Below are 23778 nucleotides of genomic sequence, written 5' to 3'. Positions count from 1 at the left end.
TGCTCGGCAACGGGAGAGGCCGCAGCAGAGCGAGGCCCGCATACCACAAAAAAAAAAAAAAAAACCAAAACAAAACCCTCAACCACCCTAAAACCTTACTTGGGCTTTTAAAATTTAAACTTAAATGATGACTATAGTAAATGTGCTGCTCAGTTTTGTCCATCGTTTCTTAATTTTCCAATACTACTACTGATACTATTTGTCTTATTGGTTTCTTGCATAGTCATGAATAAAAATGGGGGAAGGCAGGGGAACTAAACGGGCAGCTACTACTTACAAGCATCATAAACACATAGGTATATTGTGCCCTAAGTAAATCAACATACTGACACAGGCTTTTTCTAGTCCATTAAAAAAAAAGATTCTAAATTATTTAATAGAACTAAGTCACATGTAATCTTTTAGGAGCATAATTAAATAAATCATCCATACACTTATATGTGCAATCCTTTAAATGGGAAATCAGGGAGACATGAGAAAATAAGACTCCAGTATTTATAATAATTCCAAAAAAGACTCAGTAGATTTCACTACGTAAAATTTATTTCCTTTTTTTTATAAAAAATGTATAACACCAGCACCTACTCTTCAATCAGTTAATTTATGAAACCATTCTCTTGTAGAATACACATTGGCATTGAAACAGTTTAAAGAAATGTAATGGCTATCTACAAAAAATTAGTTTTGATTTGTATTTCCCCCATACTCTGAGTCTGCACACATAAAAGAAAATTAAAATTTTCAAACATTTTATATTCAGCAATTAAAAAAAAAGTACACTGTTTTCCTGCTATGGTCTTTATAAAGGACTTAAATTTTCAAGTTAAAAAAAAAGGTACTAGGATAACTCTGCTGTATCTTATAACAGCATTTTTATATAGAACGATTTGAATTGGCATGCAAGCAACTTCTCTAGTTGTCACATACCAGTAATTTAGGGAAAATTACACCCATTTTACAGAAAAATCCCAATGCATATACTGCAATAAGCTCAAAGCAGTGTTAAAAAGACCAGTGTGAATGGCACACAAAAATTGTTTCTTTATAAATTATTAACTGGAATTCCTGATCATGAAGTAGGCACAGGGAGGTCCAGTCCTTAGGGCTTTGCTCTCTGGAAAAACACCTGTAAATAAAGTATTAGTACAATTAGTACTGATGTCAGAAGATTATTACCTTTACCTGAAGAATGGCTCCAGGTTACTGGGTGCTAGTCACTCTTTCGTAAAATACAATAGATTATGTAAAACATTTCATATACTCCATAAATCCACACATAATACAAGTCAAGAACTTTCTCTTCTGGACAACTTGATAAGGCCTAGAGATGACTTATGTTGGCATTTACTAGTGAAAATATGGTATTGCCTCCAATGCTGTGAGATTCAAGCAGTCAGAGGAAATCATGCTCTTGACACCTTTTTGCTGATTGGCACTACTGTCAAAGTTAATGCTAGGAAATTGAATTTTGAGGAAGAAACAAACAAGTCAAAGCTAAAGACAGCAGTTGTTATCTCTTAACTATTTATTTATTTATGAAAAAATACTTCCAATTCAACATTTGAGACTATGAACAAGTAGGCTAGAGGTTGTGCTAGGCACTGGCTCAGTATTACTACCTTCCATAGTTGGGTACATGTTAAGTGAGTACTTGAAAGAATAAATGGTAGGCAGTAAGCTCATTACGGATAAGGACCACATTTGTCATTATATCCCTAACACCTAGTAGATCAGACATTCACTTAACAATTATTAACTGTCTATTGACTAAGTGGAGAGAAAAGAATCATCAATATATGAGCAAAAAATAGCCCTACAAAGAGGCCATGCTTGAGATAAGCCTAGAAGAATGGGTAGAATTCATAAAGGAGAAGCATGCTAATAAGGCAGAATTCTTGAAGAACAGCAAGAATAGTAAAGACTGTTCCTGCAAGAGAAACCGGAAAGGTAGTCTGAGATCAGAATCTGAAAAAAAACACCTAAATGCCAAACTAAGAAATATGTACTTTTTAGTCAATAAGTTATAAAGATCATGAGGAAGAGGAAGGAATTTCAGAGGACTGTTCAATGTTTTTAAACAGATCAGCTTGGATAGAACAATGGAAGGGAAATCAGAGTGAGATAAGAAGCCTACACCAGAGTGGCAGCAGTAGAGACAGAAAGGAAGTTAGAGAGCAAGGAGGAAACAATCAGCAAGATCTAAGGATCAATCAGATAGGAACAGAGTAGGCACAAAAGAAGGAACTTCATTTTTTCCAACTAGAAGAATAACGCTATCACTGAAGAGAAGCTGGGCTGGGGAGGAAGACTATAAATGCTGTTTGGATGAATATGTTTGGGGCACAAGCCTGCTACAATGTACCCAGATCTGCTATAACAGATACCTCTAATAGAGAGTTACAATTTTTTTAGTCCATTAATCCAGTGTGATTGATCTGTTACTTAACAGAGTTTACCTCCACAGGCATTTGCTTTTTTTTTTTTTTTTTAAATTTATTTATTTAATTTATTTATTTTTGGCTGCGTTGGGTCTTTGCTGCTGCGTGTGGGCTTTTCTCTAGTTACGGCGAGCAGGGGCCACTCTTCGTTGTGGTGTGCGGGCTTCTCATTGCGGTGGCTTCTCGTTGCGGAGCACAGCCTCTAGGCACGCTGGCTTCAGTAGTTGTGGCACGTGGGCTCAGTAGTTGTGGCTTGCGGGCTCTAGAGCACAGGCTCAGTAGTTATGGTGCATGGGCTTAGTTGCTCCGCAGCGCGTGGGATCTTCCCAGACCAGGGCTTGAACCCGTGTCCCCTGCATTGGCAGGCGGATTCTTAACCACTGTGCCACCAGGGAGGCCCCAGGCACTTTGCTTTTATGGGGAAATGGGAGAGGGGAGGGTTCTCAATGACAGACAGTAGTAACTCTATCTTCTCACAAACTCTTTTGTCAGTTTAAGCTGACAAACTACTACTAGGGGAAAAACTTGCAAGGGAAGATGTTAGCACCAAAGTCAAAGGATAGCACATTTATTTATCAGCAAAGCCCCTTGACTTGAATGCCTTGGGCAAAGGAAGGAGGGAGCCATTAAGTTACCTGCCACTAAGAAATTTAACACAGTGCTTTACCGTCAAATTTGCTGAATGAAGATAATAAATAAAAATAAAGAATAGTTCCTCATCCTGTCACACTATAACTTTATTTCCAGACCATGAGCTCCTTGAGGGCAAGGAAAGTCACTCATATTGGTATTTGCAGCAGTTAGCATAGTATGTGTTACATAAAAAGCAGTCATGGAGTACTGAATGACTGACTACCCGGGTGAAAGCAAGATACCTGTTTCATGGATTTAACTGTAAAAATGAATACCAAATACATATTTGGTACTCCTTGCCAACTTGGAGGTTGATTGGTTGGTTTGTTTTAATTTGGTGATTTTATGAATGTAAAAAGAGCCTTAATGGCCAAATCTGAGAATTCTACTTTTTGTCCATTTTGCAATTCAAAAGTTTCAAGATAGGATATAACCAAGTAATTCATACTTGTTTCTTTATTTTTAGCTCCTTCCTTTCAACTCAATATGGGCAGCTATTCATAAACATTACTTGTTCTCCCAATCCTCTAGTTCCTATTTAATTACACCACAAAACTTAAAGGAAACTTACATTTTCATACCAACATGCTCAGGCACATACACATTCAGCTTGCTTATCTAACTTTCTATAATCTTTTGTAGGAGCTCAGTTGAAAGGGGCTTCACAGAAAACTCTAAAGTGTAACATCTATTAACCATGGATTCTTAGAAGCAGGTTTTAGAGCAAAGAGATCCCCAAATATGTAACTGTTGGTCAAACTACAGTATGACACAGTATCCTGTAATATGTATTCTCTCTTGGCTCTGAAACATCACCTAATTGTATGAAGATATATAAGTTTTTCCAAATACCTACCTTTAAGTAGTTTTTAAAAACTTTAGCATCAGGCTGCTGAAGCGCTTGGCAAAACTCCTGGGGGGCCAGGAGGGGAGGAGAGAGAAAAGAATGAGTCTATTTGTATTAAATTCATCATAATTCAAAACCACAGTATTCTTTTTAAATTATGATTAAAAAAATAAAATCGACCATCTTAACCATTTTTATGTGTATAGTACCAGCAGTGTTAACTATAGGCAACTGTCATGCAACAGATCTCTAGAATTTTTTCATCTTGCAAAACGGAAACTCTATACCCATTGAACAACTCCCCCTTGTCCCCTTTGTCCAGCCCCCATCCCCTGGCCACCACCATCTGCTTTCCGTTTCTAAGAGTTTGACCACTTTAGATACTTCATTGTAAGTGGAATCATGCAGCATCTCTTTTTGTGACTGGCTTATTTCATTTAGCATAACATCCTCAAGGTTCATCCATGTTGTAGCATATGACAGAATTTCCTTTTTTTAAAGGCTGAATCGTATTCCATTTTATGTATATACCACATTTTACTCATCCATTCACCCATCAATGAGCATTTAGGCTGCTTCAAATCTCTAGGATTCATATTATAATTTATCAATTAATTAACCTGAACAGTTCCTCACCAAAAAGGTTATATGACATTTTCAAATGTAATACTTGTCAGACAGGCTGCTTTCACTTTTGAGAACATGGCCTCCTGGGCAAGACTGACTCTTGCCTCAGAAGGGTGAGTGGGACAAAAACCACGTGGCTATGGCTGTTTTCATCTAGTAAGAGGGTAACTGAGCGGAGCCAGATGGAAAGAAAAAGAGAAAATTCTCTTCAACAGAATTGTGCAGGGACTTCCCTGGTGGTCCAGTGGCCAAGACTCCCTGCTCCCAATGCAGGGGGCCTGGGTTCGATCCCTGGGCAAGGAACTAGATTCCACATGCTGCAACTAAGAGTTTGCATGCTGCAACCAAAGGTCCCACAGGTGGCAGCTAAAAGATCCTGCATGCCACAACTAAGACCTGGCACAGCCAAAAAAAAAAAAAAAAAAAGATTGTGCAAAAAGTGCTGTCAGAAGGTATATGAAAAAGGAAAAAACTGGGAATCATTGTCTTTTATGCTGCAACCAAAGGTCCCACAGGTGGCAGCTAAAAGATCCTGCATGCCACAACTAAGACCTGGCACAGCCAAAAAAAAAAAAAAAAAAAGATTGTGCAAAAAGTGCTGTCAGAAGGTATATGAAAAAGGAAAAACTGGGAATCATTGTCTTTTATAAGCAAATTATTAGATAGAAATATAATACACAGAAAGACAAATATCATATGATATTGCTTATATGTGGAGTCTAAAAAGAGGGTACAATTGAGCTTATTTACAAAACAGAAACAGACTCCAAAAACAAACTTATGGTTACCAAAGGGGAAATGTGTGTGTGTGTGTGGGAGGGATAAATTGGGAGATTGGGACTGACATATACACACTACTATATATAAAATAGATAACTCATAAGAACCTACTGTATAGCACAGGGAACTCTACTCAATAGTTATAATAGCCTATATGGGAAAAGAATCTAAAAAAGAGTGGATATACGTATATGTATAACTGATTGACTTTGCTGTACATCTGAAACTAACACAACACTGTAGTCAACTAAACTCCAATAAAAATAAAAAAAGAAAAAAAAATTTTTGCTTCATTTAGCAATCTGGGAAACTACTGATATTATTCAAAATTGAATGGTATATTTCTATTTTTGAGGTGCACTAAAGATCATGAGTAATTAATAATGTATTTTTTTCATAAAATACTAATTTACTTGTTTAACAAATGATAACTGAGAAAATTAATATCAAGTTAAAGATATGTCATAAAATAAGAGGTCATAAATTCACTAAAAATGAGTTTTATGATTACTCTTATGTGAGATCTGTTTCTACCTCATTAGAATTATGTGCTATTGGACAACAGGTCTGGATAACTATGCATCCAGAAAACAATCGAATACCATCATAAAAATCACTCTGAAAGAGTGCAAAAATGTAAGATAGCTTTCCAGGCACTTACCTCAAAATACGGTTTCAGATTCACAAATTAAGCACTGGTGAGCTTGGCCTGTGTAAAATGAACTACCTGGCACAAACTTTCAGAGCAGAGGTTCGTGTGCCACAGCCCCCTCTGGCAGTCTAGGGGAGCCTGCTGGACTTCTTGCAGAATGTTTTAAAAAACACACTTGTGACACACCGGGTTACAAAGGAAGCTAATTACAATGAATTATGGTTATCAAATGTATTTGTGACATGTGGTAGAAGAATAAGACATTGATTTAGATAACAAGGTCTAGTGGCATAGTCTAATAACTCATAATTCCAAAAAGATGAATATAAATAATATTTCGAGACCTGTGGAACAACTAATGCGATATAAAAATATCTGTGATATCTATGGGTGACAACATCACAGGCAATGCAAATACTACTGTGATTTGTCCCCTACACAATGGTAGGAAATTAAATTTCTGTTAAACGTAGTGAAAATAAAAAGTTTTTTCTCCTTCAATTTCATAGGCCCCCTCCCTGACATTTGGACGTTTGCTATCCTATACATATTACTACATTCTCAAGGAGAATGTAGTCTGGCTTCCTTGAATCAAAATTTAGATTGAATTACATAGCTCTATTTCTTTAATTAAGAGGAAAATCCACTAGGACAGATCTTACCTGAATTATGTCTGGAGCTACTTGCAAGGAAGGCAGGTATTCTTGTTGAAGATACTGAACACATTCTGGGCCCTGAAAATTAAATTGGCACAACATATGATACTTTAAACACAAAATGGTATTGTGATTAAGAACACAGACTCGGAAGCCAGATTGCTTTGGTTTGAATCCTGGCTCTGGCAAATTTCTAGTAACTTGCGCAAGTTATTTAACCTCTCTGAGCCTCAGTTTCCCCACCTGAAAAATGGAGTTATTGTGAGGCTTGGATGAGTTAAGAAACATAAAGCTGTTAGAATAGCACTTAGCACTGAGGACACGTTCACATTACTTAGTGTTATGCAGTGCTAAAGATTAAACAAATACTCTTCTAAATGCAGGAAGTCACAACGCCAAAGCCTGGTTCCATGCACTGAAAGGAGAAAGCAAAGAGAGGGGCTTCTGGTTCAATCTACCATTGGGTGGACTATAGGGTGTCTATGGGTGCGCAAGGGGAAGCCTGTGGGTAGTGCCAGGATAATGAACATCTTTAGAAACTAAAATACAAGCAAGAAAGAACAAAATGCTATGTTGGGAGATAACAGCAATAAAAGTACACCCCCCTTCTCCTTCCAGTTCAATAAACTAGGAAACAGGAATTTAGTACCCAGGTGAGGAAACCAATACCCAAAAAGATAGGGTGATTTGGCTAATTTGCTGTTAAGTCTGTACTAAGTAAAAAGCAGGTCACCTGACTTCTAAAACCATTGCTCTTCATTGCCAACTGCTGGTACTGCTAGATGCTAAAACTCTAATAGTTTTCTGGGTTTTTAAGGGTAAACTTGGTAGAGGGAAGGGAGAATTCCACAAACTAACCCCTAACCCCTATACCTTCTCAACAGCTACAAAGAAACTTAGGATACAATTTGAAAACGGTTTTCCTATAGCAATTTGTTTCTGAGACAGTGGCCTCGACCAAATGCAATAAATCCAATACTTAAAAAAAAAAAAAAAAAAGAAAGAAAAACAAAAAACCCAACTAATTTGACTTTCAAACTTGAATCTGACTTAAAGGCTTTAATATGTTTAATGACTCCAATCTAGTCCAACTGAAAGTAACAGTTATCAAGATGATATCAATCCAACTCTCCTCAATGTACTTCACCCTGCATTAATATGTGGATTTCCTGTTAATAGTACTGCTCCTGAATCAAAGGATTTCTCTGTTTCCTCATCGACTTTGACTCCTGGCCCTCTAATCCAATCAATCTAGGTCACAATTTAATGACCCTTCAAAGGAAGCTTGTTCCTGAGAGGAGGTAACACTGCACTGTTTATGAAAGTTTCTCACACCCCTTCTACTCTCCCTCTCACCTTTTCTTTAGTCTACTCTCCCTATACTTACTGCCCATTCACTGCTCATCATTGCATATAACCCCACTGTTATCACTTAAAAATGGAGTATACTTTTTTTTTTTTAATGAGGAAAAGTAAACTTAGACCTCAAGAGGAAGTCAGTCAGGTAGATAAATGAGAAAACAAAACAATGAAGCAAAACGTTTTCTAATATAATGTTCCATTTGATTCATTTCTCTGTGTGTCTAAATAACAGCTCTAAGGACAAGATAAATACTTCTGAATTGTAAACATCATTCTTACTGTTTGTTATTCCTCATCCTCCTTGACTCTCCAGCATCCAACAATGTCAACTAGTCTCCTCTTTCATGACTCTCTTCCCTTAACTTTCATTCCTTTGGTTCTACTTCTAGCTTTCTCTTGACTCTTGCTTTAGCCAAACAAAGTTCTTTTTATCCTGGTCTTAGAAAGTCTCATTCATTCCTACTACTTCATCTTAGCAAACTACAACCTGAGGACTCCAAAATCATTATTTAGTTCTAACTGCTCTAGACCCGTATTTCAAAGTGCCCTGTGAACATTTTTTCCACTTAGCTCTCCTAAATTACAACCCCACTGACTAATGACTTACCAACTTTTCACATGTAACACACACCTAGTTCCGTTTTGGTTTTTGGCTCTTCTACCTCCATGCTTTAGCTAAACGGGATAACACTATTTTCTACCAAGTCTACCATGTGACATCTGATCTGTCTTCAGCTCCTCCTGGTGAGCCCGATGAATGTACATTTGTTTCAAGGTCTAACAGAAAAACAGAAAAATACCCCCTCTTTTCAATGGCGTCTTAGACTGCCCTCATAGGCAAAGCTGCTCATTCATCTTTAGTCCCACCATGGTACATTTAATACAAATGTATTAGTTTAATATACCTCTGTTAAAGTACTTACTTAACCCATCCAATTGAGTTTTTAGGTACTGGTCTCCCCTGATTCTAAGCTCCACAAATATTGGGGGACTTTTTATTCATCTTTATACAGGTCTCCTGCAGCCCTGAAACACATACCCCTCACCTTAGCACATAGAGAAAATGCCTGATTGAAAACCCTTCAAATCTCTTTTGGAATCAAAAATTCAAGTTCAAATGAAGAGGGGGCTATACGGAGACTCTGAACAAGACGTCATGCTTTTATTTTAGGCAACTGAGGAAAGACTCATTAGATGACTGCAACTATGTGGGAATGCTAGTCCTGTGTTGGCATCCTAGCTTTGTGAAGTTGGAGACAGAAATTTTTGTTTAAAAAAAAAAAGCTACCTGATTTTCAAATATTGGCAATCAACTCATTATTATTTAAAATACTGTATAAAGCAAACAACACACCAGATAGATTCAGCCCAGAATCACTTATAATTTATACAAATGGTTAAACTGACAAGGACACTACAACATTCTGAAGTAGTAAAGTGTTCTAACCAATCTGTAATACTAAGAAATTGGACAAATCTGTGAAGAACCACGAGGTAGTGAAATCTAGATCGTGAAATTCTGGTTAAAATTTTTCTCACTCTTTGTCAAACCAAACAAACATACATTTTAACCTTCCTGTTACCCCAAACATGAAAGACAATAAAGGATACTACTATTTTCATTCGATCCGCCCCTCACATCCAAAAAAGTCAGAACTGAAGTTAACTTTTATAAAAGATATAGCTTTCAAGAACAAGACATACTCAAAACTACAACAAATAAGGGACTTCCCTGGTGGCACAGTGGTTAAGAATCCGCCTGCCAATGCAGGGAACACGGGTTTAAGACCGGGTCCAGGAAAATCCCACATGCTGCAGAACAACAAAGCCCATGCGCCACAACTACTGAAGCCCGTGTGCCTAGAGCCCATGCTCCACAACAAGAGAAGCCACCGCAATGAGAAGCCCACCAAAATAAATAAATTAATTAATAATAATTTTAAAAAACTATAACAATAAGCATGTGAGCTGAAAACGAAGGGGCAGGGAGTACAAAGCTTACCCGTTTGAGATGAATTGTTTTCAGCGTCACTGCACACTCAGATAAAGCCTGTGAGAAACAAGTTTAAGAATTTTAATATACTCAATTTTTGGTTACTGTTCCAACTTTTCTTTTTATTTTCCTGGCCACTGCTCATTAACATTTACCTCCAAAGAAGGGATGGAATGATTTCCCAGGTGGCTCAGTGGTTAAGTATCCACCTGGCAATACAGGGGACATGGGTTCAATCCCTGGTCCAGGAAGATCCCACATGCCACGGAGCAACTAAGCCCATGTGCCACAACTACTGAGCCCGTGCTCTAGAGCCTGCAAGGTGCAACTACAGAGCCAGTGTGCCACAATTACTGAAGCCTGCACGCCCAGAGCCCGTGCTCTGCAACAAGAGAAGCCACCACAATGAGAAGCCCACGCACTGCAACAAAGAGTAGCCCCCGCTCGCCTCAACTAGAGAAAGCCTGTGTGCAGCAACAAAGACCCAATGCAGCCAAAAATAAATTAAAAAAATAAAATAAATAAATTTACAAAAAAAAAAAAAGAAGGGATGGAGAAAGGAAAGGTAACAGGCAGGCAGATGGAACAAATGGGTTAGATAGAAAATTTTAAAAATACAAAAATACAAAAATGCTGTCTTAATGCAGTACATGATAATTAAGAAATCTAGTTTTTACTAGGTCCTGGTTAAGTGAGTAAAGGGCAACTGCTTGACATTAAGCATACTGAAGATGAGATTTGGGGAAACTATCAAATGAGGAAGAGAAAGTTACTCTTAATAATTAGGAAAAAAAAACATTAAGCCAAGTTTTAGAATGAAAGTAGAGGCAGGAAACTAATAACTCAATCAAGCTTTAAAAAAATGTTTGCATCATGTACCCTTTCATGGTCTTAGAAATCTTGGCTGTTAAAGTTGGAGGAGTTGGATTTTATACATTCAACTTTAACATCAAGATTTAGTTAAGAATCAAAAGGTCCAAAAGGTGTCAATTTTTAAAAAATGAATTCTAATTTGAAATTTTTTTTGTTTTAAAAAGGCATTGAAATCTAATATAATCAACCTGGCATTAAAAAAGAAATTGTGAGTTAGAACACATGAGATTTACACAAAGTAAAACGAGACTCCTAGGTGCTTACCAATACTGTTTGTGCATCTGCCAGGTCAAAGGTTTGTTTTAAAGGTGCTAAGAAACATGCAGGGACAATGTGCTTATAAACAAAATCAGCAAATCCCACTGGTCCGTCTTTACCTCCTGTCAAGAGAATTCAGATTTTCATCTTGTATAAAAAGAAAGTCATTTAATTTATCACTGGTGAAAATCAGCTCCCAGCTCCTGTCTATGTTAGGGCCAGGATCCCATTTCATCTCTCTTGTCTTAGGAAACAGGTTGGGGAATGAAGTTTTTTTTTTTTCCTAAATCATCTTACCCCAGAGTTCTACCAACTTGGAAAGGATGATAAAACATGTTTTCTGGGCAATTGGATCTGGATATTCGACTGCTCCTTGAATAACAGTTACCAACACTCGTTCTACATTCTCTGCACCTGAAGAGAAAAAAAAACTGAGTTCAATCTCATAAAGAACTAGAAAGGCAACCTGAAGCTCTCACTTCATATACAGTAACATGACAAAAACAATTACAGGGACTTCCCTGGTGGTCCAGTGGTAAAGACTCCACACTCCCAATGCAGGGGGCAGGGGTTCAATCCCTAGTGGGGAACTAAGATCCCACATGCCGCACATACATTCAACTTTAGTATGTACTAGAACACAAAGCAAGCCTCAACAAATTTAAGAGGATAGAAATTATTTCAAGCATCTTTTCTGACCACAAGGGCATGAAACTAGAAATCAACCACAGAAGAAAAACCAAAAAACCCCCGACTACATGCAGACTAAACAACATGCTACTAAGAAAAAGGGAGGAAATCAAAAAATACCAAAACAAATGCTAATGAAAACACAACCATACGAAAATCTATAGAATGCAGCAAAAGCAGTCATAGGAGGGAAGTTTATAGAGATTCAGGCCTTCCTCAAAAAACAACTTAACCTACCAGCTAAAAGAATTAGAACAAGAACAGACAAAATCTGAAGTCAACAGAAGGAAGGAAATAAAGATCAGAGAGGAACTAAACAGAGATTTAAAAAAAAAAACAGAAAAAGTCAATAAAACCAAGAGCTGGGGGACTTCCCTGGTGGCACAGTGGTTAAGAAACTGCCTGCCAATGCAGGGGACATGGGTTCAATCCCTAGTCCAGGAAGATCCCACATGCCGCAGAGCAACTAAGCCTGTGCACCACAACTACTGAGCTTGTGCTCTAGAGCCCATGAGCCACAACTACTGAGTCTGCGGCCACAACTACTGAAGCCTGTGTGCCCTAGAGCCTGTGCGCTGCACTGAGCCCATATGCTCTAGGGCACGCATGCTGCAACTACTGAAGCCCGTGCGCCTAGAGCCCATGCTCCACAAGAGAAGCCACTGCAATGAGAAGCTCGTGTACTGCAATGAAGAGTAGCCCCCACTCACCACAACTAGAGAAAGCCCGTGCGCAGCAATGAAGCAGCCAAAAAAAAAAAAAAAAAGCGCTTTATTTAAATAAATGAACAAACAAGTAAGTAAATCGTAGCAATATTTTCTTAGATCAGTCTCCCAAGGCAAAAGAAATAAAAGCAAAAATAAACAAATGGGACCTAGTCAAACTTATAAGCTTTTGCACCGCAAAGGAAACCATAAATGAAATTAAAAGAAAACCTATGGACTGGAAGAAAATATTTGCAAGTGATGAGACCAACGAGGGCTTAATTTCCAAAATATACAAATAGCTCATACTACTCAATAACAACAAAAAAAAGCCAACCCTGTCAAAAAACGGGCAGAAAACCTAAATAGACATTTCTCCAAAGACAAACAGATGGCCAACATGCACATTAAAAGATGCTCAACATTGCTAATTATTAGAGAAATGCAAATCAAAACTACGATGAGGTATCACCTCACACTGGTCAGGATGGCCCTCATCAAAAAGTATCCAAATAATAAATGCTGGAGAGGGTGTAGAGAAAAGGGAACCCTTCTACACTGTTGGTGGCAATGTAAATTGGTGCACCCGCTATGGAGAATAGTTCCTTAAAAAACTGGCAGTTCCTTAAAGAAACTAAAAGTGGAGTTACCATATGATCCAGCAATCCCACTCCTGGGTATATACCCGGAAAACATGAAAACTCTAATTAGAAAAGATACATGCACACCAATGTTCATAGCAGCACTATTTATAACAGCTGAAACATGGAAGCAACCTAAATGTCCATCAGCAAATGAATGGATAAAGAAGACGTGGGGTATATATACAATGGAATATTACTCAGCCATAAAAAAGAATGAAATATTTCAATTTGCAGCAACATGGATGGACCTAGAAATTATCACACTAAGTGAAGTAAGTCAGACAGAGAAAGACAAATATTGTATGATATCACTTATACATGGAATCTAAAACATGACACAAATGAACTTATTTATAAAACAGAAACAGACTCACAGACATAGAAAACAAACTTATGGTTACAAAGGGGAAGGTAGGGAGGGATAAATTAGGAGTATGAGATTAACACATACACACTACTATATATAAAACAGATAAACAACAGGGATTTACTTATAACACAGGGAACTGTATTCAATATGCTGTAATAACCTATAACTGAAAAGAATCTGAAAAAGGATATGTATATATGTGTATAACTGAATCACTTCGCTGTATACCTGAAACTAACACAACATTGTAAATCAACTTAAAAAAAAAAAAGGAATACTGCTTTAGGAAAATGGGAACTGAATACAAGTTAATTTTAAGGTCCTCTATGTGAAAATGATTCCCACCCTGATGGTAATAAACTGTCATCTTTGGGGCCAACATATAACTACTTCAAAAGCTTAGTGTTGGGGCTTCCCTGGTGGTGCAGTGGTTGAGTCCGCCTGCCGATGCAGGGGACACGGGTTCGTGCCCCGGTCTGGGAGGATCCCACATGCCACGGAGCGGCTGGGCCCATGAGCCGTGGCCGCTGAGCCTGCGCGTCCGGAGCCTGTGCTCCGCAAAGAGAGAGGCCACAACAGTGAGAGGCCCGCGTACCGCAAAAAAAAAAAAAAAAAGTTTAGTGTTTACTCCAACTAGCTCTTGCTCATATAGATATACAACTGTGACAAGTACTTAGACGATTTAGGCACTGCATGCATCCCCACCTTGATTTGCTATGACTTCGCTCATTCCACTGCCTGTGACTGTTTGCAGGAAAGCAAAGTAACTCCTGCGCAACATCTGCTTCTCTAAAGCAGCAGACTGGTCGTTTTCTTCTGCTGGTCGGAGCAAAACTTCAAAAATTGCATGAAGAAGAGGCATAAACATTTGTTGTAAAAATGGGGATACCTGTATCTGAAGAGATGAAACAACTATTACTATTTCAGAAATAAGAAAATTATTAATACGAAACTTAGAAAAAACATGTTTTACATAAAGCCTTTTTCTAGAGATTCTAGTTAGGACACATATTTACATAATTCGGTTAGCAAATATCAATGTTAAGACAAAAATCTATAGAGCATAACAGTATTGAAAGCCTCAAGATCATTAAGTTAAACCCATTTCCTACAGTTCAAGATTCAGGTTCAAATAACATGGAGTCAGACATATTTCACAATCAAATATTGCCATGGAATATTTTCAAATTTAAATTCTCAATAAATGAATTCTACTGCTAAATTATAAATGAATTTATATGATTGAGCTCTCAGGCTTTACATGCCCTTGAGCAAATTGCTTAACTTCTGTGTCTCAGTCTCTTTATCCTTAAAACAACAATACTTAACTTCTAGGGTTGTTACAAAGATAAAATGAATGTATAAGAAAATGCTCTGAACAGATTTTGAACACAGAAAACACTATGTAAGTGTTAGTAATTTTTATTAGCCGACTTATGCTTAGGTTACATTTCCTTGTACATAAAACTGACACTGAATTATTTTTAAATTACTTGGGCACCCAAATTACAGGGCTTAAAATTTATTCTCTAGGCATTTATTATTCAATGCTGTTTTATTTGCTTTTCTAAAATACCAGACTAATAGTTTTCTTCTGCTGCATAGAACAGAAAAGGTCTGTTCTTATTAAAACATCGTTTAAACATTTCCTATGTGTCAGGCAGTGTTGTAGACATTGGGGATGATAAAAATGCCTATGATCCATGCCCCCAAGAAACTCATACTTAAAAAAAAAAAAAGCAAGGGTCAAATGCTAAAATATACCTAAAGATAAATACATCTAATCTTGAAGCCAGGAGATCTTAAAGTCAGGAAATTCTCTGAGCTCTGAAGGTTTGTGGTACCTTAAATTTGGCTGTAATCTGGTTGATAAGAGGAATGAATTCCTGGAGGTCTTTTGCTTCACAATCTTTGAGCATGTGTTCTGAAGCAGATGGAATGAACGGAAGGACTTCTTCCTCCAGGCAAATAATCATGCGATGAAGGAACGTGCGAACCCCACTTCTGAGAATATCCTTTTGTAAGGGACAACTGAGGGCTGGCAAGAACGTCTGTAAACAGTCCAGATAAACTTCGGAACAGCCACACTGTTTCACAGTCTGCTTGTTGCTGAAAGCTTTGCTGGTTCGACTATATAAACAATTATCAGGTAACTAGTTTTAAGTTTATTCTTAAATGTTTTATGGAGTAGTCAAAAACAACACACAACAAATTACAAAACTGACAAAACAAAGAAGCCATTTCTTTATTTTCCATGTCACAGCTACATCTATCTTTAGCTGATATGGTTATTTGTAAACTATTGCTTCCAGTTACCATTCCAGAAAGAGCTCAAGTTAAAATTAAATGAATGAAATGTAATTAATACAGTCTCTCAAATGTGAGTCCACCTAAATGTTTTACTAAAATCCTGCTGACAATGTATGCAGAAAAGAGAAAAAAAAAATCTATTTTTTATGAATAGGCTATACTACACAATCTGTAAACTACCAATTTATATTTAAAACAATCTTAGAATCAAGTTATTTATACAACATCCTTAACATAAGCTTTTGCACTAAAGTCTTCTGCAGAGCAATTTCTCTATGTAGCTTCTAATTAGCAATCACTATAACTTTCATGCTGTTATTATTTGCCAATAAACAGAGAGAAAGAAAGGGCAGCTTGGGTGGTCTTCAGGACACAATGTAACAACTAAAAAGAAGCCTCAGCACCTTCTCTTCAAGGTTCCAAAACTGATCCCCTGATGTCATTGGTATATAAACACTTAGACTAATCTCCTTAAATACGTAATCAATTTATAACAAAGAAATCAGAGGAGTTAAGGATTTAGATAACTGTCAAGTCAGAAATGCAGAATGTTACATGACCTAATTCCTTCTTCAGTTAAATCTAATTCAGTGAATTTAGAAAAGAAACAATTTAGACAATTCTCTGGACAATCTAGTTTTGGAAACATAGATATGCATGCCCAATTCTAGAAAAATCCAAGCAAACGATTCTGTGTATGTTGAGAAAATCACTTCACAAATTTAAATGCAATCACTCACCTGGCAAATCCAACAGCGTGGTTGAGACAGTCTGCAAGAGATGCCTGCCTTTCTTCATCCTGCGCCAGCATCAATTTTTCTAACAGAATTTTAAACTTCTCCATGAGTGGAGTCAACAGATTCCTCATTAATGCCTGCTTCCGTTCTGCTGGGTACTCACTATTAACAATCAGCACTCCAGCTGTCTCATAAATAAATAATTGATCATCGCTGCTCAACAAAGACTGGTAACCATTCTCCTAAAATGAAATTTAGTCTTACTGAAGTTTTTCTTTGTTCAGTTCCTCTCATTTAAATGAGAATAAGTACAAGAGGGACAGGAGACTTAATCTATCACATCAACTCATTATTAAAAAGAAGACTGAGTACTTTTAAAATAAAATTTTTCCCAGGATCATATAATGGAAAACAAACGGAATTAGAGGTCAAAAGATCATGGGTCTAATTCTACCCCTAACAAGACTTCATAAATGGTCATATAATATAACTGTTAGTTTTCTAACTTGATTTCTTTTGTAAAACCTATTTATTATTAGGAGGCTAACAATCAGGTATACAATGTGCTTTGAATGTTAGGACAAAGACCACACAAGTTAATACTTTAAAGAGTGTTTAAGAGTTAAATAACAATAAACACCACACAATAAACACACACATACACAACAGTTGTTACTTTAGAACATCTGAAAATAAGACTACAAGTGAAAAAAAAGATCTCATTCAAGCATAAGCAAACATCTATATATTGATCCATTTTTATTAACGAGTTTGTTATTTTTCACATTTATGCAGTCTGAGAGGCCAGGAGGAGGGGGAAAATATCAGAGGCCCCTCTAGCTCTAATACTAAAGCTCCCTGTTAAGAAATTATTTAAAAGCCTAGTCTTAAAACAGATAAATTATGTGGCAGTCTTATTATTTAAAAAAAGACCTCATCTTTTATTTATTTATTTTTTGTGGTACGCGGGCCTCTCACTGCTGTGGCCTCTCCCATTGCGGAGCACAGGCTCCGGACGCGCAGGCTCAGCGGCCATGGCTCACGGGCCCAGCCGCTCCGCGGCATGTGGGATCTTCCCGGACCAGGGCACGAACCCGTGTCCCCTGCATTAGCAGGCGGATTCTCAACCACTGCGCCACCAGGGAAGCCCGAGACCTCATCTTTTAAAAGAGAATGTTCCTATTTATTTTTTATATAAAGTTATTTATTTATTTATTTATTTATTTAGGCTGCACTGGGTCTTGGTTGTGGCATGCGGGATCTTTTAGTTGCAGCATGCGGACTTGTAGCTGCAGCTTATGGGCTCTTAGATGCGGCATGCGGACTCTTAGTTGCAGCATGCATGCGGGATCTAGTTCCCCAACCAGGGATTGAACCTGGGACCCCTGCAATGGGAGTGTGGATGAAGTATTTTAATATATATGTTTCTTTAATATGTAGGCAAAGATAATTTAACCATATAATGCACTAGTAACCTTTCATGCAATGAAATTATATACCTTTGTACCCTGAATACTGATATTTATTTTTAAAAAACCCAAAATATTATTTTATGTTTAACACTTTTCAAGTGGCAGCTCTAGTAATATCTTTCATCAAAATGAAAAAAAAAGTCAAGGCCAGTATTTTGCTTTACACAAAAACATTTATCAGTCAAAATGTGCTTACAAAGTATCTCAACCTAAATCTGTCTAGTGAAATAAACACCAAAATATACAGATAAACCAGCATTAAAATTTTTTTTACCCCAAGCCAGAAATTCCACAGAAAAACTTCAGTCTACCAGTAGCGGTCACTGAGAATGGCTAATGTGATCATAGTACTAAACAGAGAATAATTTAGAAACCGAATTTTCCTTCTCCAAAAAACACTTCACTGGCATTTAACAGTACAGAGAGCAGACCATATCTCACACTGCTAAATCTATCAGTCAAATTTTGATTCCTTTCTATTTCTATTACTGTTTTGTTTACTGTATCTCAACAGAGTTTTGGTAAACAAAACTAACCCTTGCACAGCCTCCACCCACACTTTAAAAAACAAAAACAAAACAAACAAAAAAACCGCCCAAAGGCATTAACACTAAAGGCTAAAGGGATATGTAGCCTCAATATTGGGGAAAACTTATCACTCAGAAGGATAGATACTTACAGGTGGAGAAAGTTCTAATAAATCTTGTATTCTATTCAGAATATCCTCAATGAAAGGATTCATTTGTTTACTGAATAAAGGCAAAAAGGAAAACCACAATTACATAAATAATAGTGCTTGGCAAAGTGCAGAAATGCCAAATCCCTCTTTAAGGCAGAACTAAAAAACAAGTTCAGTGCTAAGGTAGTCACATGTGATCATTCAGACTAGCTATGATTTTTTTAAACTACAATTTTATAAGCCTAAGAATAAGTAGTTTTCATACCAAAAACTGGTACCAGTAAAGAACAATACAATATAAAACAGATTAAGTTCGAAATGTATTTCCAAGGAATATCATCTTTCAAATTTCAAAGAAGCCATAGAGTTTTCTACAGCAGTAAAACTGTTAAGTAACTAATGTCATTAGTGATGACAGGTGTTACGTACAAAAATATTCAAACAAATCACTGTTTAATGATGAACAAAGTACCTGGCTAAGGAGCAGGAAAAGAAATCGTAACATCATGATACAAAAAGGAACACCAAAATTTTTAAAAAGCCTTAGGACGAAAAGACCACATCTACCACAGGCTCTTAGAAAATAATTTACATCTTACTTAACAATCTTAAAAACAAGAATTAAACATTATAGATGAAATTTTGTACTTACTTCAGAGATTTGACAAATCTAGAAAACAGGTAAGCAGTTCTGCTCCGTACTTTTGCACTAGAGTGCCGCAGACCCCTGTGATCTAAGAAAGCCATCTAAAGAAAGAGACACTTTTACTATTTCTGTACTTATTTAAGGCTTTTATTGCTATTGTCATGACACATTTTGGTTCATACCAAATTCTACTTTTTAGCTCTGGAAGGGAAGAACCAGGTATATATAAAAAGTAAGCCTACACTACACACAAACAGGCCCTTGAGTATTTGTTTTAAATAACTGACTAGACACAAACTCCATTTTAAAGGAAAGGAGGAGGGGTTAGTTTCAGTATGTTGAAGAGTTTTTGAGAGCTTCTGGCTCTGGAAAAAGTAATAAAAGAAAGATAGAATACTATCTGCTCATTAGCTGAAACAGAAAATAATAGTTGAGAGTAAAGTGTATACTTACTAGTACACATGGAATGTGTTGAGGTTCAACTGTGAAAAACTTTTCATATCTAACAACAGTTTCGAAGAACTCCAATGTCACAGATGTGTGCTGGTAGGAACTAACTCCTGATGTTACCAACTGGAGCAGGAAAGAGTTAAGAAATCTATCCTTATTTACTGCAACATCAAAATGTCCCAGTATTAACATACATTAAGCTCTAACAATTAAGGAACTCACATTAGCTTATATGAAAACAGAACATTATGTGCAAAATAAATTATCTTTAGTATACTTACAGTTCGCATCATATCCTGCAAAGCACTAGCTTTTGAAACATCACCTGAGAAGTGAGCACCATGAGATACTGGAAGAGCTTCTGCCAACATATACAGCAATCTTATTGCCACTTCAACTTCCATAAACCTTGTAGTCTGCCAATTCCTACCAAGGTATATAATATGTCAGTGAAATCTGAATATAAACTTTCTATACAACTAGTGATACACGGGATAAAAAGACACCAACCAAAGCCTGTTTAATTATTAAACAGTCACAGCAATTGTTAATTTTGCCAAGCAACATAAATCATATCACAAAAGTATACAAAACTAATGAAACCCATTTTATTGACATTCCAAAGAGCAGTATTTCCCCCCAAGAATCAAGATAAATCAGAGGCAAGTGCATTGTTTCAGAGATACACATAAGATCTTCATAAGTAACATAAATTAATAAGTCACGTGAATCACTTATGGTAGACCATCATCAGGGAGAAAAGGAAAGAGGTGACTTGTTAGAAACAGCGTAACAAACTTACTGCAGGGTAGAACTAAAAACTCTGCGAACAGAAGCCAGCAGTAACTCTGGTGAAACTTGAGCAAGCCTGTCCAACAATAACTTCAGTTGTTTTCTGTATTCTACAAACATGGCTTCGTCTTCACCCTATGATATTTTAAAAATTCCATTAAAAAACTTAAAAGATCTTAAAACACATAAAATGGTGAGTTCTCACTAGTTTTTGTATTTACAAATTTAATACACTTTTATTTTTTCATCAATATTTATTTATGTAGGAAAATGTACTATGCTCAGGAGCCTTTCCCCTCCTGCTCACAAACAATTATTTCTGAACACAGCCCTAGACCATGAAAGCCTAGAGCCAGAAATGGCATAGGGAGGACATTAAAAACAAAAGTCTAACAGGAGAGAGTTATTGAGGGACAATTAAGCAAAGGACAGATAATGCAAGGCTTTGGGGAAAAAACAAAAACAAGAGTCTAAGCCAGGATGGGGTCATGTAGGGCTCTGTGAGAACTCTGTTATACTCCTTGTATCTCACTGTACACTTTAAGAACTGCAATAATATCACATGATTGAAGATATTATATGTAATGAGCCTAGCACTTCATAAGTACACGGTGTACTGGTGATCATCACCATTATTCTTTTACAGTTAGAAGTTTTTGAATGCCTGAAGTGGGTAACAGAACACGTTAGCACACAACTAGACAGTACACGCCATCACTGAGTTGCTAGAAAGCACCGATGACCCTTGTGATTGATGAGAAGCCGACTCACTGACAACCCTGGACAAGACTTTAACCAGAACAAGTCCAGAGACAGTTAAGTACCTCATTCCTACTCTTCCACAGACAATTATGATCTGAGGTCCATCAACTGGGCCTCAACTGATCACTCTTACTAAATATAAAGTGAAATATGATCACCAATAATACTGTCAATATTTATGAAGTTCAATGCTACAAAGTGTTTTTAAAAGGGTCATTTTAAAGAGGGACAATATACAAAAAAAATGAAGGATTATGAAAGTTTTCATTAATTTCACCTAAGTAGAGGTGAAATTAAACAAGACTGTGGAAGGGATATGGGAACATATGTATATGTATAACTGATTCACTTTGTTGTAAAGGAGAAACTAACACACTATTGTAAAACAGTTATACTCCAATAAAGATGTTAAAAAAAAAAAACCGAAAAACAAATAGACAATTCACTATGAGTTTTTTAAAAATAAAATAGTAAATTTAAAAATGAAAAACAACAACAACAACAACAAAACAAACAAGACTAGGGACTTCCCGGTGGCGCAGTGGTTAAGAATCCACCTGCCAATGCAGGGGACACGGGTTTGAGCCCTGGTCTGGGAAGATCCCACATGCCGTGGAGCAACTAAGCCTGTGCGCCACAGCTACTGAGCCTGAGCTCTAGAGCTCGTGAGCCACAACTACTGAGCCCGTGTGCTGCAACTACTGAAGCCTGCATGCCTAGAGCCCATGCTCCGCAACAAGAGAAGCCACCGCAATGAGAAGCCCATGCACCGCAATGAAGAGTAGCCCCCGCTCGCCACAACTAGAGAGAAAGCCCATGAGCAGCAACGAAGACCCAACGCAGTCAAAAAACAAAAACAAAACCCTAAGACTAATTTTTTAAGATAATCAAAACGTGGGGGCTTCCCTGGTGGCGCAGTGGTTGAGAGTCTGCCTGCTGATGCAGGGGACGTGGGATCGTGCCACGGTCCGGGAGGATCCCACATGCTGCAGAGCGGCTGGGCCCGTGAGCCATGGCCGCTGAGCCTGCGCGTCCGGAGCCTGTGCTCCGCAACGGGAGAGGCCACAGCAGTGAGAGGCCCGTGTACCGCAAAAAAAAAAAAAACAAACTTGGAATATTAATTTGATGTAAGTAAACAAAATTAAAACTGATTTCTCCTCAATGCAAAATTCTTACCTCATTTTCAAAGTTATATTCTTCATCATAGGTTAATTTTTTCATAACGGCCAACATGATTGCCTAAAATTAAGAATAAAATACCTTTTGTCAGTCTCCTTTAATTTCATATAATTTGAAATTAAGCTATATTTCAAGGCAGACTGCAGATGTAGATTCTATTATTGGTTTAAAAGAAACAAAAAGAAGTCAATTACCTCTACATTAGCTTTTTGCTGATCAGAGAGCACTGTAAGCTGTCGAAAAGAAAGCAATCATTTATTAGATTTCCTAAAGTTACACTTGCTTATCAGAATATTTTTCTGATCAGTTAAGATCTTTTCAAACATGCACACAGCTTTTCTGGAGGGCAGTTTGACAGTACATTTCTATATTTGACATGTCCCTAACCTAAGATCTATCAATTTCACTTCTAGTAAGTAACTTGACATGTAGGCAAAGACATGTAGATAAATTTGATTTTAAAAGACACTTATAAATGTATTCAGCAAAGAAGCAGATTATAGAACAGCAAAGTATGATCTCACTTTGTTTTAAAACAAGGCCAAAAAAGCCTAGAAATCCATTATGAGATACACACTGGGACTATCAATAATGATACCAATTTTAACTTTCTTCATACCTTTCCACATTGCCTAAAATTTCTTAAAGTATGCATGCAGAAACATATTAGGTTTATAACAGAAGCTAAACTCAGTTTGGAAAAAAAATTATTTTAAGCTTGACTCAATTCAACTAATTCAATGTAAATATCAACAAAATAGGAATGGCTCTCACCTAATGTCATAATGAGAAATCACTAATTCTTTAAAAGGCTACACGCTATCAATATAATATGGGAGATTCATACCTTCTACATTTTAAGGTCTATTATTGGAAGCAACTCTCTAGGGGGAAACTTTTAATTGTAAAAAAAAATTGTTTATAAGAAATGATGCATATGTAATTAAAATAACGAACCATGGGGACTTCCCTGGTGGCACAGTGGTTAAAGAATCCGCCTGCCAATGAAGGGGACATGGGTGTGAACCCTGGTCCGGGAAGATCCCACGTGCCGTGGAGCAACTAAGCCCGGGTGCCACAACTACTGAGCCTGCACTCTAGAGCCCGCGAGCCACAACTACTGAGCCCGCATGCTGCAACTACAGATGCCTGCATGCCTAGAGCCTGGGCTACACAACAAGAGAAGCCACCGCACAGAGAAGCCTGCGCACCGCAACGAAGAGT

At 37.2% G+C, this 23778-nt stretch overlaps 1 protein-coding gene across 6 annotated transcripts in view; it reads right to left on the bottom strand.

The window, feature by feature from the left end:
• Positions 1-529: 529 nt before the first annotated feature.
• The window catches only part of XPOT (exportin for tRNA), a 38370-nt gene continuing 15121 nt past the window's right edge, over positions 530-23778 (bottom strand). For all 6 annotated transcript variants that reach the window (XM_007122616.4, XM_007122617.4, XM_028490346.2 and 3 more), the window contains 16 exons: positions 22749-22787; positions 22552-22614; positions 20624-20748; positions 20103-20247; positions 19825-19944; positions 19378-19472; positions 18726-18795; positions 16578-16816; positions 15372-15657; positions 14233-14422; positions 11417-11533; positions 11126-11241; positions 9998-10045; positions 6640-6711; positions 3928-3984; positions 530-1126 (listed from right to left, as the gene is read on the bottom strand). In XM_007122616.4, coding sequence (XP_007122678.1) covers positions 1100-1126; positions 3928-3984; positions 6640-6711; positions 9998-10045; positions 11126-11241; positions 11417-11533; positions 14233-14422; positions 15372-15657; positions 16578-16816; positions 18726-18795; positions 19378-19472; positions 19825-19944; positions 20103-20247; positions 20624-20748; positions 22552-22614; positions 22749-22787 — 1809 coding nt within the window. In that variant the 3' untranslated portion in view covers positions 530-1099. The remainder of the gene's footprint in view (positions 1127-3927; positions 3985-6639; positions 6712-9997; positions 10046-11125; positions 11242-11416; positions 11534-14232; positions 14423-15371; positions 15658-16577; positions 16817-18725; positions 18796-19377; positions 19473-19824; positions 19945-20102; positions 20248-20623; positions 20749-22551; positions 22615-22748; positions 22788-23778) is intronic.

Source organism: Physeter macrocephalus, chromosome 6, assembly GCF_002837175.3.
Source record: "Physeter macrocephalus isolate SW-GA chromosome 6, ASM283717v5, whole genome shotgun sequence".
Taxonomy (NCBI): Eukaryota; Metazoa; Chordata; class Mammalia; order Artiodactyla; family Physeteridae; genus Physeter; species Physeter macrocephalus.
The sequence above is the reverse complement of the archived record's forward strand: the minus strand, read 5'-3'. Positions and strand labels throughout refer to the sequence as shown.